We start from the raw sequence: 15,232 nt of genomic DNA, 5'->3' as shown, positions 1-15,232 counted from the left end.
ACAATTTTGGTATTCTGGACATCATTTATCTCTAATCTAGAATTTCCATAGTAGAGAAGAAAAAAAGGGAGAGACAATGTCAGTAACACTTTTAATTATGGGTATGTGCAGTGTCCAAGTCAGGCTGTCACAGTACCACCTATAGAGAAGACTTGAATGTGAACCAGCCAAACCATAAAAGGCAATGCAGCTGAAAAGCTGGCAATGTTACAGCTCTGAAGAACACATCCTTTTCCATTAACTCTGACGATACTTGTGCTATTCTGACCTTTAGTTACCACATTTCACTTCTGTGAAAAAAAACTTCACCGCAGTATGACATTACAAAAACAGGTCACTGTAAACTCCCTGCTGGAGAAAAAAAAAATTCCAAACTGATTTAAAGTTCCTTACCTAGAATCAGATTCACTTTAACTCATCCTCTGCTGCTCCCTTTAACTTCTCAGGCTGCTAATGAAGCAAGATAGTTTTTGTCCCAATATGGACTTTGAAATGCTCCCAATTTTAACCTAATTTCATAGGTCTATTCTCCTGAACTCTATTTAAGAAACAACAGCAATTTAACTCCACTTCCTTTTAATTTTCTTTCTGTGCAATCTCTCTCTGACAAAGAGACATAGGGAATATCTTGCTTACACTGAGGCTGCAAATCAGATTGATTTCCTTTCTTCACACTGAATTTCCTGCCTGTAGCTATCCTTCAGAAATGTTTATCGGGTTCCTTGTCTTCTCTACTTGCAGATATACTGCCAAGTACAAAGGGAGTTGATTCCTGAGCACTATGCCTGCTCAGAGCTTATGCCTTGTCTACACTAGCACTTATGCTGGCAAAATTTCTGTCGTACAGGGGTGTGAAAAAACACCCTCCTGAGCAACATCAGTTTTGCTGGCATAAGCACTTGTGTGGACAGCACTATGTCAGTGGGAGACGCTCTCCCACCGACATAGCTACCGCTGCTGGTTTTGGTGGTTTTATTATGTTGGCAGAAGAGCTCCCGCCCATAGACATAATGCAGCCATACAAGCACTTATGCCGGTAAAACTTATGTTGCTCAGGAGGTTTTTTTTTTTTGTTTTTTTTTAAACACCCGAGCGACAAAAGTCTTGCCAATGTAAGTGCTAGTGTAGACAAGGATTGAGAGACAAGATGGATGAGGTAATATTTTTTTATTAGACCAACTTCTGTTGGTCCAATAAAAGATATTACCTCATCCACCTTGTGTCTCTAATGTTCTGGGACCAACATGGCTCCAGCAACATTGCATGTAGTGATAGCTGTAAGATATATTAACAGAGCGAATGATAATACATAGCACTTTTCATCCACAAATCTCAAAGCAGTTTACAGAGGTGAGGAAGTATCATCATCCTGATTTTACAGAGGTGGAAACTGTGGCACTGAGCAATGAAGTGATTTGCCCAATGTCACATAGAAAGTCTCTGGCAGAGCCCAGAACAGAATACAGGTCTCCTGACCCCCAATCTTGTTTTCCATACACTGAATTATCCTACCTTCTGCAAATTCTTTTCTTTAATGTTATTTTGTAGTCTTTCTATAAAAGGAAGTCTATTTCTTGTTCAATCTTCTGAATTCAAAATTTAAGAAAAAATAGATTTTAAGCCCAGTTTTCATTCATGAAGTTTCAGGGCATATGCTCGCACTCGCATAGAGAAAAAGTTTTTAACCAAAACTGATGTTCCCATTAATCCATTATTCAACTTTTTGTGCATACAGCACATGTGAAAATGACAAATAATTCAGGAAACCATGTGGAACACTAGCACCTCTAATTATTCACACAAATGTTTACAGCTGAGTCACAGTAATGTGCTTATGTTAGCAGTTGATAAATAAGGAATATGGCATTCCTTCTGAGTGTGAATGCTCAAACCCTGCCTTGACCAAGCTTTTTATTTTAAAAATGGAGAGTCAGATTACAGGCAGGATGCAGTTGCTGGCATACAATACATTCACACATGTGCAGTGGAGCGAGCTGTTGTCTCTGTGCTTCCATTTCCTCTGGACCATTTCTGTCTATATCAACATGACCACAACCCCTACCAGTCACCTACCACCCCACATGGGAACCCATACGGAGTATCATCAAACAACTACAACCCATGCTCGATGGGGAACCCATCCTGAAAGAAATATTTCCTGAACTGCCTCTTCTGGCCTTCAAACAACCCACCAACCTCTCCAAGCTCATCATCAGAAGCAAGCTACTCACAAACCAGGACACACCAACTCAAAGTAGCACCAGACCCTGCCAGAACAACAGATGCAAAACTTGGAGACATATCTTCACTGCTGCAATGATCAACACCCCCCAAAATACATCTTTCAAGATCCAGGGGTTCTACACATGCCTATCACAACATTGGGTATACCTCATTCAGTGCACCAAATGCCCCAATAACAAATATGTGGGGGAAACCAGACAATTACTACACCCTCAAATGAACTCACACAGGAAAACGATAAAAGACAACACCACATCATCTGTGGGTGAACACTTTTCACAAAGCAATCACTCAATATCTGACCTATCAGACTTCATCTTCACAGGAAACCTGCAGAACACTTTCAAAAGATGACAACGAGAGCTTAAATTCATAACTTTGCTAGACACTAAAAATCACGGACTAAAAAGACACACTGGATTTATGGCTTATTACAACTATTGATAGCCCACTAACAACTTTCCCCCAGCTGCTTCCCCCCACCCGTTCCTCCCTATTACTGGAAGGGTGTTAATTGGCCACTTCACCTTGAATGATCCCTTGAAATACATGCTAACTACTTATGTTAAACAATCTGCTCGACCTCCTGTTCAGCTGTGAGGCTTGGAGGCCAGGTCTACACTACAAGCTTACATCAGTATAACTACCGTGCTCAGGGGTTTGAAAAATCGACACCCCTGAGCTACACAGTTATAATGACCTAAACTCCTCAACCTCTCCCCTGTGTAGATTGACATAGCACTATGGGAAGGCTTCTCCCGTCAAAATAGTTAGGTCTTGTGTACATTAGCACTTATTCCAGCAAAACTTCGGTCGCTCAGGGGGTGTGAAAACACACATCCCAAGCAACGTCAGTTTTGCCAGCATTAGCACTGGTGTGGACAGCACTGTGTTCGTGGGAGAGACATAGCTACCGCCCCTTGTTTAGGTGGTTTATTATATCAGTGGGAGGACTCTCTCGTCGACATAACGCGGCTACACAAGTGCTCTTATAGAGGATCAGCTGTACCGATACAGCTCTGCCACTGAAAGTTTTAAGTGTAGACTAGCCCTTAATCCACCTCCATGAGAGGTGATAGCTATGCTGATGGGAGAAACTCTGTCGGCATGGGAGCATCTTCACTGAAGTGCTGCAGCTGCACTGCTGCAACATTTTAAGTGTAAACCAGGGCTCAGTTCGTTTCCCAGACCTGAAGAGTTGTGTAAGCTCAAAAGTTTGTCTCTCTCACCAACAGAAGTTGATACAATAAAAGATATTACCTCGCCCACCTGTGTCTCTAATATCCTGGGACTGACATGGCTACTACAACAATGCATATACGAATACAAAGCATACATAAAACAGAAGAACTCAAAACTTGATCATTACAGACACAGCACTAAGCAAATCAATGCAATGAACTATGGAGAAAAATCCTTTATCAAAAGAAAATACAGAGAAAATGTAACACAGAGAAAACTTAAAAAGGAATATTGATCTTGTTATGATAATGGTTTTACTATGATACACTGCAAATTTTTTAGATGCTTTGGGCCCTATCTTGCAACATTTACTCACATGACAAATCAACATGCAGTAACGTTAGTAGGCGTGTATATCTCAGTAATGTGAATGTTTCCGTCTTCAATCTCCCCAAACCACTTTTTAATCTTCACTAAAAGGTCCAGATATTCTGGTAACAATCTTGATAGCTTCGAGATTTTTCTGGAAAAATATTTGTTTCAAGGCATCTGATCTAGAGACGAGTTGAAAGCTTAACAAACGAGGTAACTTCAAACATATTCTCTAAGGGAGAATAATGATATTGTGTGACTGCACTGAGGGAGCCATTTGCAGTTTGTGTGCAATTTTAAAATGAAGAGGTTGCCTGAGAGAGGACATAAGCGAGATCAGAACAGAGCTATCTGTGCTGTATTAAAAATTGATCATGTAAAACATTTTACTTGTGAAAGGTTGTGATGAAACAGCCTTATTTGTCTTGCAAAAACAAACAATGATTGTCCCCCTGGGTTAAGTTACAGCTTTGTGTCTGTTCTATTTATATTACACGTACATGGAGAAGTAATATTGCAAAGCAGTATGATTATCTTTGATTAATTTACATGCATATGGTTCAACAAAAAGTATTCTATGCAAGCACTTTTCAAAACAGATTGAACACAAGGGTTTTTCCATTTTCTATGCAACCCCTTTACATTTTCTAATTAAATGATGATATAGTAAAATACATTTTAACCATCTGCTCTTTTCTTCTATGCTTTTCATTGTTTATCATTCCAAAAGGCATGATAGACTGGCATCATGGTGGTTAATATCAAAAGAGCACCTTCATCTTAACAATTCATTTTCTATCCAAAAGTTCTCCCTAACATCATTACAAGGGACTCTTAAAATTATTGCATCTGAAAGAGATTAGAGAAAGTAATAATTTTTCTCTGTCTACCCAGTTTATTTAATTTGTGCATTTGGCAGCACTACGTATAGGCAGTTGCACAGTTTCTCCCGTGTAGGAACACAGGAAATATCATAATGGATCAGATGTGTGATTTTTCTAGTTCGGTATCCAGTCTTTGACACTGGCCAGTATCAGGATTCTCAGAATGAGAGAGAGTGGAACTTAGGAGTGACAGAAGTTGCCTTCCCTATCCTTTTCAGTTAACCTCAGAGGCAAGATATAATGGTGTCTCTTGAGAAAAAAATCTTTGCTTCCAAGAACAAGTCTTGAGGTTCTCTCTCTCGTTTGTAACAACAGTCATGTAAACAAAATTAAGCACTGTGAACAGTGTCATGAAATACATGACTATTTTTACACGTGTGTTTGTTTATTTGATGTTTTTCAGATGTGTGATTTAACCTTGGTCTTTGAGATAATCTTTAAAGTGACTGTTGCTGATTTTAATATCTAACCAGTAACTAGGTCTATTTTGAAGGCATACTCTAAGAACAGCTAACCAAAGGCAAGGTTAACTAAAATAATCAGAATTTAGACGTAATTCTGTCTCTCTCTGAAACAGAACAGACTGAAGGATTCCTGATCACAGACCACAGCGTTTGAGAAACCATGGATTGAAAGGCAAAAGTAGGGAAGGTGACTGTACAAAAGGGACAGAGAACTAGCTGTCCAGGGCTACTGGGCTGCGGCATCAGTAACATTGCTAATAGACAGAGAGAAGACCTAAGAGAGAGTTTGTGGCAGTCACATTTATAGGACTAAGGCATTTTTATGTTACCTGCTAAATTTCTATAACCAAAATCCTACTTATTGCAAAATTTCCTGTTATCCAGAGCAGAGCGATTTTCCCTAGGACATTCTGGTAAGAGAAGATACATTGTGGTCCTGATAGTATGGGAGCTGCTGAAGGAAGAGGAGGTGCAATAGTGAGTGGCTATAGGGATCTCTGGAGCTTCGCTAAGCCCCATAGGTTGGAAGCTGCAGAAAAGCTTCATGCAAGTGGATGTGGCCAGAGGGGACTAGAGTTGATAGAGAATGGGCAGTGAGAGGGTCTTAGAAGTTACAGGAGGATGAATGAGCAGGAGGTAGAAGAGATGGGAAACTGTAGCACTTCAGTACTGCAGTTTCAACAGAAGAACTCCACAGGAGCAAAGCTTCAGGGACCCTGGCTGTGCCACACTCCAGTGGCCCAATCTTTGAGTGGCTCTGCTGAACCATCTGGTCTTGGGGAAGGAGGCCTGGTATCAAATCAGGGGAGCTGAGCATGCAATCTGCGGGACAGGCTCAGAGATGGTTATTGCAGATTATCTGAAGAATGTGCATCTTTGCCTCAAGTCCTTTATATGGGACTACACATATACTTAAAAGTTAAGAACATACTTAAGTGTTCTGTTGGATCAGGTCCAGAGTGCTGAGCACCTTGCATGATGAAGCCCACAATCAGGGTTACACTGTATCATACTGTTGCTCAAAGCCATGATACTGCATTAACACTACAAAAAAGATATTTTGGGCTTTACAAACAGTCCAACAACCATGGAATCAATAATAGGTTAGCTGCCCCTAGTTTTGCTGGCTCCCTGTAAAACACCCTGTCATCTGGATCTTCTCATTAAACAAGTTCCATTTCCACTGATACCAAACAGAAAGATACAATAATGGCAGGACTCCCCCCCATAAAGCTGTCATATGACATTTGCCGGTGACAAATGTGAGAGTTCTTCACATATCCTCCAGTCATAAAAAAACCCTAGAAGATTTGCAAATTAAAACCTCATCTCATGCAATTTGTATTATGTTAAATAAGTAATTAATACTTTTCTGCTCTTAGTGCACTTATGCATACAAAAGTGTATGTATGCAATGCATGTGTGTATCATTACATATCATTTTCCATTTTAAAAAAGGCTCTAGCCTTAATTAAAAACACCTGCTTCTTCATGATTACAGAAACCGAAACATGTTCATATTTACATTCTGGCTGTGGCCCCAGCTAATCAACATATCCACCTGCAGTTCTGGTTCTACTACTACTTATCTTTGTTCCTTCATTCACTTATGTTAAAGTAGATTTCATAAAGGTTCATCTCAGTTCTACTTTGGATAGATCACAGAGGGTATGCAATTGGATGAGACATGTGCATGGTGTGTATGCCCGGTTTCTCCTCCCCTTAGGTCTCTCAGACTCAATCTTCCTACACAAGTGCCACTGGGTACAGAAGACATCCTGCTTCACTGCTATAGTGGGTTGCTGCTCTAAGACATTCTTCAATATTCAGGCTATATCACAGAATGTTAACCACATTTATATTTATTATAAGATACACTATTTCCTGATCAGAACCCCTCATTCAGTAAACTAATGGAGATAATTTTAAGAACTTCACAGCTCAACCTGCGCAAAAGTCAGAAAACCCCCCCACTTAAATGGAAACTCACTCATAATAAATAGATTTGCTGGGCACACAGCCAGAAAATGACCTTCACTGTGTTTTCCTCATCTGCAGAAATAGCCGACGGGTGTATAAAAAATTAACCATCAACCCTGTCTAAATAGGTCTTCCTCTTTCAAACCATTAACCACAATAAACATTTATCCCCTCTAGCTTCAGCTTTAACCAAGCTGCTGTTGCTAGTCAGCTGAAAGTTTTGCAATGTATTCATAGTGATTTGCAGCGCAGACTTGCAAGTGTGAATTTCACAACAGAAGATACTAGATATCAGCTATCGGCAAAGAGTTAAGAGATTTGTTAGCTGTAGAAAAGTTCGTAGAAAGTTTAATTCAGGTATCTGCCTCACTGTTTCTCCATCACTTTTCAAATGTCAGCTTTCAGATGAGACATAAAACTATGGTTGTGAGCACTTGACACTTTTAGTAAGATAAGTGATATTAACCAAATTCTCAGTTAACTACATTCTGCCTCCCTAAATTAACTTTACATTATTTTCCAGTATTATTCTTCACTTCCCATTCTAAAACGTTGAGGGGTCTTGAGTATCAAATTGCTGCCATGTTTTGCCCCAGACCTGTCTGCATTTCACAATTGGTCACATTATCCCTGTATATAAGTGTGAATGTCACTTTATTAAGGATGAAAAAAGCTAGATAAATAAATTGAATTTATCATCATGATCGTTAAACATATCTTTTCTCCACTGCCCCATCGCTTCGTTTTTTTCTCTGCTGTTTCTTAACTTTCTAACGATACTATTTAGCTTTGTACAGCACTTTGGGCTGTATTTTGTATGAATGACAAGATGACTATAAAATTGCATAACTGCTTAACATCTATTTTATGCTTGCCAGAAAACTTCCATAGCTGCTCTGATATTTTCATTCCATTAATGAATGGGTCCTGTGCAGCTTTTACCTGGCAACATAATTTTGAACCTTGTATAGTTAAAAAAAAAATTATTAAAAATGTGTGTCCATAGCTTCTAAAGAGGCATAATCTAGTGTACACGTCACAGGACTGGGACTTGGAGACATGGGTTCTATTCCCACCTCTGCCGTTGATCTGCTGGGTGATCTTAGGCAACTCATTTCATCCCTCTTTGCCACCGTTTCCGAACCCACTATTTGTCTGTCTTATCTATTTAGATTGCAAGGTCTTTGGGGCAGGGTATCTAACTATGTGTTTGTACAGCCCCTAGCACAATGGTTGAGGCTTCTAGACCCTACCGAAACACAAATAACGTGTGTGAAAGCTATCAAGCACTTTTATAGTGCCAAATTCTGCTACTCTTTTTCACATTGAGTAGTACTTTACTCCATGAGAAGTCCCATTGAAATCAGTGGGACTGCTTGAAGAGTAAGGTATTATTCAGTGTGAATAAAGGGGGCAGACTGCCTCAGAATGTCTTCTCCAGCACCAGCACCATGGAGTCCCATCAGATGCAAGCAAGAGAGTCTACTACCAAAAATATACTCAAGGTGGAATGCATGATGTGACAAAATTAAAAACACTATTTGATCTTTGCTGCCAAACATATTCATGTTTCACAAAAATAATCTTTGCCTGATTTTTCTGACCATTCCCTCATGATTGACAGAAGGTCATATGCCAAAGCGGGTGATCTGTTCCATAAAAACAAAGGCAGCCAGGATTCTCACTGACCTCCAAACCAGGCCAAGATAGAATTAGCACAAGGAACCTGCCTTTTCACCAATAAACTGCATGGCTACTGTCAGCCTCCAGACTTATCTGCCATGATGAATCAACTGCCCCTTCCCATACTTCACTAGTAGCAACCGTCACATTTGCAATATATTATATATGCAGAAATTCATGTGAAGCTCAAAAGCTGAAAAGCTTGTCCCTTCCACTAACAGAAGTTGGCCCAATAAAAGATATTACCTCACCTACCTCATCCTTCACAGCAGTAAAACAAACCCAGTAACACTTTTAAACAACACAGGGTGAAATTCACCCAGCACAGAGCCCACACACCATGTAAGCCCTATGTTTTGTACTTAAGAGATACAGGTCTCATGCTGGCCCTCTGCAGAGATGAATTTTACCCCTAGAAAGGGAGAACAAAGTGAGCATGATTCACTACTGCTTTACTCCCATTTCACACTGCTGTAACCCATTTCAATCAATGAAGTTATATCAACATGAAGCTGGACTGAAACACATAGTGATTCAAGCCATGGGTGTTTAAAATGTTAGGTATCAATATTTTCTGAGTATGTCATATAATTAACAATAAATATATGCAAAATTTAATTAATATGAATAATTCCTTTTTATCTTCAAAGTACTTTACAAACATTAATTACTACCTATCTAAGGTACTTATCTGAACTCAATGCTCTATTATCTGAGCCCTTCACAACTTCTTTAATGTATTTATACTCTCAACACCCCTGTGAGGCAGGGTAGCGCTATTTTCTCTAGTTTACAGATGGGGAAACTGAGGAACAGAGAGACTAAAGTGACTTCCCCAAGGTCACCCAGGAGTCCAGGGCAGAGCAGGGACTTGAACCTAGGTCTCCCAAGCCCAGACTAGTGACCAAACCACTGGAACATCCTTTGTTTTTAATAACTTATAATAATTTATAGCACACGACCAAATTATATACCAAATAGAAGGCAGAAAAATCCTCCCCAGCGTATTTCCAGAAACCCTGTAGCATTCATTAGTGTGTATCATAACTGTTTTTGCAAGAATATCAAACCTCTGTGATATTTATCACATCAACCGTTTTCCCCTCCTACAGAGCCCAGTGTGAGAGATGCATTATTTATGTTTTACAGCAAGAAACAACAGAGACTATGTCTGAAAAGAGCCTGAAGAAAAATAGAGTTTGCTTTTCAATATCACTCATCAATGCGAAAGCTATGCAAATTAGACAAGAATTCAACAGTTCAGGCATTCTACATTTATGAGACAAACACAAACCAACAATGGTGGATCAGAGCGAGCTTCCTTTGCTAAAGGCTAAATGCTACCCACAACAAGTAAATTCATTATCACATACTATCTGCCATACACTCATTGCTATTAGCTACTGTCAATAGGCTCAATATGCTGCCTGAACTTGGGTTCTGCATTGAATCTGATTAGAATTACACTAATAAAACTTACCTTCACTCATGCATCACACATTTGCAGTGTGTCTATTTCACTTTCACTACACAACATTAGACAGTTTATTCACAATAAGATACAAAATCCTATTTCCTTTTGCTATAAAACACCCACAGAAACATGTTTCAATTGACATACATGTTCCAACTGTCTTGCCTTACTTAAGTGACATGACCTTTCTGTTAAAAAGATTTTTTCCCCTCAATTACAGGCTGAAACATTTGAAGTGCCAGAAGAATGCTAGATTAGCATACTTTCTTCTTTGGCCTTGTATATTTTTTCTTCCCTTGACACTCTCTCCATTCCCTCTATCTGCTTTTTGCACCATCAAAGACATACTATCATTCTGGCAGCAGGAAGTCCACCTATAGCAAGTGTACAGCAATGCCACATGGATATGCTGAGTGAAAGGTGATGGAGGTGGTTGAGGGCTTTTCCACATGGGGTCTATATGGAAAGCACCTTGCATAGGTACATCTACACTGCAATTAAAAACTCATGGCTGGCCCAGGCCAGCTGACTTAGGCTTGTGGGGCTCGGGCTAAGGGGCTGTTTAACTGCAGTGTAGACATTCTTTCAGACTCAGGCTGGAGCCTGGGCTCTAGGACCCTGTAAGGTGGGAGGGTCCCAGAGCTCAGGCTGCAGCATGAGCCCAAACATCTACACCACAGTTAAACAGCTTCACAAGCCTGAGTCCCGCAAGTCTGATCCCCATGAGCCCAAATCAGCTGGCATGGGCCAGTTACAGGTGTCTAACTGCGGTGCAGAGATACCCCATGCTACTGTCACTGGTCAGTCATAATGGCCTTAGCAGACTGTGTGACATTCTGCAAATTAAAGGCATGCCAAGATATATGATCACTATAGACAGGCATCTCATTCTTTTAGTACTGTACTAAGCAGAAGATGATGCTTTTCAGGCGCACAGTCAAGCAAAGCACTTAAGCATTTTCAGTGGGACTTTCTGCAGGTGCTTAAGTGCATTGCTAGATCAGGGCCCAAGTATTCAGCTGCGGGTTGCCAATTTTGCTTGAATGTATTCCTGGAGGTTTCTTCACATAACATAATCTTTAATTAAAGATTAATCTTGAATTCCTGGACACTCCACGACAATCCTGGAGGGTTGGCAACCTCAACTCAGCACCTTCCAGGATGGACCCCTAGTTTGTTAGCTATCCAGAGCTCTTGTTTAAAAATTTAAAATTCTCCCCTGCTTTGCCCTTTGTGTAGATATTTACATGCAAAGTAGGTGCAAATGCTGCCACTTGGAGAACTATGATCTTATAGCATTTTTTTGCCCACTTTACACAAGGGTAATATCTACACAAGGGATAAGACAGGAGAGAATTAGGTCCTAGCTATCTGCCTTTCTGAATTGCAGGCATATCAGAAGGAAAGCAGCTATGGACACATACTATGTAAGGAGCATGGATGCATAAACTACTACATGGAAATGGATAAAAGCATACACTTTTACTAATTTTGGAGTAGTTCCAAGCCAAAATACAGATTCCTCCACCACCACAAAAATTGCATAAAAAATAAGCGTTCAGTTCTTTTTATTAGCTACAATTTAGACAAAGTTTTGTTAACCAGCTCTAACAAGAGGTAAAAGTCTAGTCCACTGATCAGAATTCTTCCAGCTAGTCTCTGAGATGAAGCATTTCAGTTTATTGCATGCCAAACACTATGCTACCGTACAAACCAGTTTTTTGGCTGAAGGTGCCTCAAGCACATATGGATTTTATGACGCTATTTAGAGAACGTTCTCCTGCAGGCTTTGCTGTTTGATGCTATACTGTTTAATTCAAACAGATCAGTGATTTGGCCCATGCATATAATCCATTTTTTTGGTGCATGCTGGGTTCATTAGCAAACCTTGATTGTATTTAGTAACTGTGTGTTAACCTCTCGTCAAAATATTTGCTTCCCATTGAACTCTACTACCATTAATTATTTTCTTTAAACATCAATTAATTGTGATCAAGTTTTAAAAAATCCATTACCGATTTTCTCTCCTGTTTCAGCTCTTGCACACAGCGTGTTAAATCTGCAGTGATCCGAGAGGTCATGTTCTCAGAAATGACTTCATGCTGGCCGGCATAGTCATTCATTTCATTCAAGGTGGCTAGGAAGGCTTTGCATGATGTGTACCTGCAGAGGACAAAAAATGCACAATTCTTTTAGTCCATTTGTTTCCAGGAACACACACGTCAAAGGGAGCTTGCATTCCTCCCAGCATTCAGTATTGCTGCACAAGATGGGATGCTCATTAGCATAAGCTCAATTGCAGGAGTTTACTGAAAGGGAGCCCCATGCCATGCATAGGCAGTTCTCTGAGAAAATAACCAGGAAATAATATTTTTAAAGTGGCCTCTTATAAACACCAAAAGCATTTGGGTTTTACCGATCTAAAAACCGTTCAGAAAATATTTTCTGGCTTCACTAACCATTATGGCCCTGATCCTGCTGTTCGCTGTACTCAGATGTAGCAGCGGCCGACCTCAGTGAATTGCAGGACTGGGGCCTAAATGATTAACATTTGGCTAATGTGATATATACATATTAGTAAATGAAAGGAAGAAATAATTTATAACCATTATTTAGATGTGGTTCAATCATAGTTTATCTAAAACCCCTTCAAGACGATGGATTGTGTTCACTTTTCACAAGGTGTTTCTCAATATTTTGTTAGGTATTTTCCCCACCCCTGTATCGTTTAGCAGCTTCTAGTGATGACCACAAGATTTATTTTCCAGCAGCATCGAGTCAGGCACTCAGCCCTTTCCCAGGACATGGGGAACCCAACTGAGGAAATTCACCTCCCTTCACCCTATTCTCCACAAACTGCCCATTCCTCCACTGATGTCATAACTTTACTTTTGTCCATTTAATAAAATTGACTGGACACCATAATCATTTAGTGTTTATACAGGACTCTGCATTTTCAAAGCTGTGTTAACATTCCAGGACTGATTCTTCTCCCACTGAAGGCAATGGGAGTTTAGCCACTGACTTCAAAGGAACCAGGAATAAGCCCTCAGTTAATAATGCTGGGATTTTCCAAGGGGCCTAAAAGAAATTAGGCAGCCAATGCCCATTGATGTTCAATGGGAGTTGGGTGCTTAAGGACCAGATTTAAACCCCCTTGAGCCTTATAGTTAAGCCAGAATTAGCACATAGGCCTCTTGTATAGCTATGTCTACACTTACAGCAGTGTGTAGAGTACACACACTGCACGCCCACCTAGCATGGGTATAAATAGCATTGTAGACAGTGAGGCACTGTTTAGGCAAGTAGAGTACAGACATGTCAGAACCTACTCAGATCGCTATATACCCAAGCAGTGCCTCCCCCGTCTATACTGCTACTGTTAGCAATGTAGTATCTGGCTGCCTCTCCACGGCCGTAGCCTTTCCCCACCACAATGAAAGGCTCCCCTGCAGCAAGGAAAGGCTCTGGCAGAAGGGAGGCTATGGGGGGAGCTGCTGGAGAGTTTTCAGCTGCCTCTCCAGTGCCCAGAAACCTTTCACTGCCACATGTAGCTACACACCATAGGGTGGACATAGCCTGCTTTTCACTGTGCCATGTAGCTACACACACTTTATGGGTGGCTGCAAGTGTAGACAAGGTCTAGTTCTAAGATGTCTATATTCTTCTACCATACTTGCTGTTCAATAATTTACTCCCCCCTCTCCATCCACCAAGACATATCCGCACCCATAGGCTGATAATGAACATACTTGTATTCTTCCTCTTCTTTGGAGTTCTTTTTGGGTTGATATTTCTTTGAAAGGTTCCTGAAATTAAAAACAAACAAATGAATAAATAAGGTCTCTCTTAAAATTACCAAATATTCTCCACATGCTCCCACACTCACATTACCCCGGCGTTTAATGATTCGATACATTATTATTAGTAGTTAGTTAGTTATTATTTGTACTGCAGTAGCATCCAGAGGCCAGACCCCCATTGTGCTAGACATCTCACAAATATATAACAAAGAGAGAGACCCTGCCCTGAAGATTTTACAATCTAAGTGTAAGACTCTAAACAACAGCTAGACACATCTCTCTCTACTGGATGCTATTTGTTAGCCTAATGTTCAAACACTAACAAATCCATGGCTACCAAGGCTGTAACTATGCTGCACATTCTGAATTTCATGGTGGCAATGGAGACTGAACTCATATTGTCCTGATCCATAAGCAAATGCCTTGTCTACTAGAGCAAAAGGAGAACTTCCTGCAGCTATTAGCAGTATTAGGCCTACGACATACAGTTGAGCTGTTTTGATTCCATCCAGGAGAGAGCAACGGTACATATACAATACACATCAATATTACAACATGATTTGCTATACCAGATACCACCAGTGACCCATTAAGTCTAGTAATCCCCCTTTGGCTGTGGCCAATGCTTGATGCTTAGATGGAAAGTGAAAAAACACTGGCCAGCTGTTGGATGCTGCACAAATGGCTTAAGAAGGCATTCCCTCTCACCCTTTGTGGTGATCTGATGCAGTGAGAAACAGGAAATCTGATTACCCCAATTTATAACATATAATTGTATACATGATTATTGGTCACCAAATTATCCAGTCTCTTGTAAAATCCTACTATGCTATTTGACTGCTCCTGTCTGGAACAGAAAAGCCAAAAGTAACCTGCTTCAGCAGCTCTCTCATAGAAAGCAAGCATTACAAATCCCTAGCTAATGGCAAATCTAGGGTTTAACATACTGTGTGACAGACATTCACTCAGTGCAGCTCATCAGTGCTTATCGCTTCAGCGTTATGTTCTCTTTCTAACATGGATGTTTGTCCCCTACTCTCAGTCTGGCACAGCTCACAGAGTATCTTTTAAAAATGCAGACTAGATGGCTCATAAATAAATCTGCCATGGTGATTTTTTCAGGGCTTCAACGTACTGAAATCAAAC

At 40.3% G+C, this 15,232-nt stretch overlaps 1 protein-coding gene across 18 annotated transcripts in view; it reads right to left on the bottom strand.

The window, feature by feature from the left end:
* FNBP1 (formin binding protein 1) overlaps positions 1-15,232 on the bottom strand; it is a 134,936-nt gene that overhangs the window by 78,871 nt on the left and 40,833 nt on the right. For all 18 annotated transcript variants that reach the window (XM_067541972.1, XM_067541973.1, XM_067541978.1 and 15 more), the window contains exons 3-4: positions 14,036-14,092; positions 12,299-12,446 (exon numbers count right to left, since the gene is read on the bottom strand). In XM_067541972.1, coding sequence (XP_067398073.1) covers positions 12,299-12,446; positions 14,036-14,092 — 205 coding nt within the window. The remainder of the gene's footprint in view (positions 1-12,298; positions 12,447-14,035; positions 14,093-15,232) is intronic.

The sequence above is a fragment of the Emydura macquarii genome, unplaced genomic scaffold, assembly GCF_026122565.2.
Source record: "Emydura macquarii macquarii isolate MOO-44397 ecotype Brisbane River unplaced genomic scaffold, CSIRO-AGI_Emac_v2 contig_691, whole genome shotgun sequence".
Classification (NCBI taxonomy): domain Eukaryota; kingdom Metazoa; phylum Chordata; order Testudines; family Chelidae; genus Emydura; species Emydura macquarii.
The sequence above is the reverse complement of the archived record's forward strand: the minus strand, read 5'-3'. Positions and strand labels throughout refer to the sequence as shown.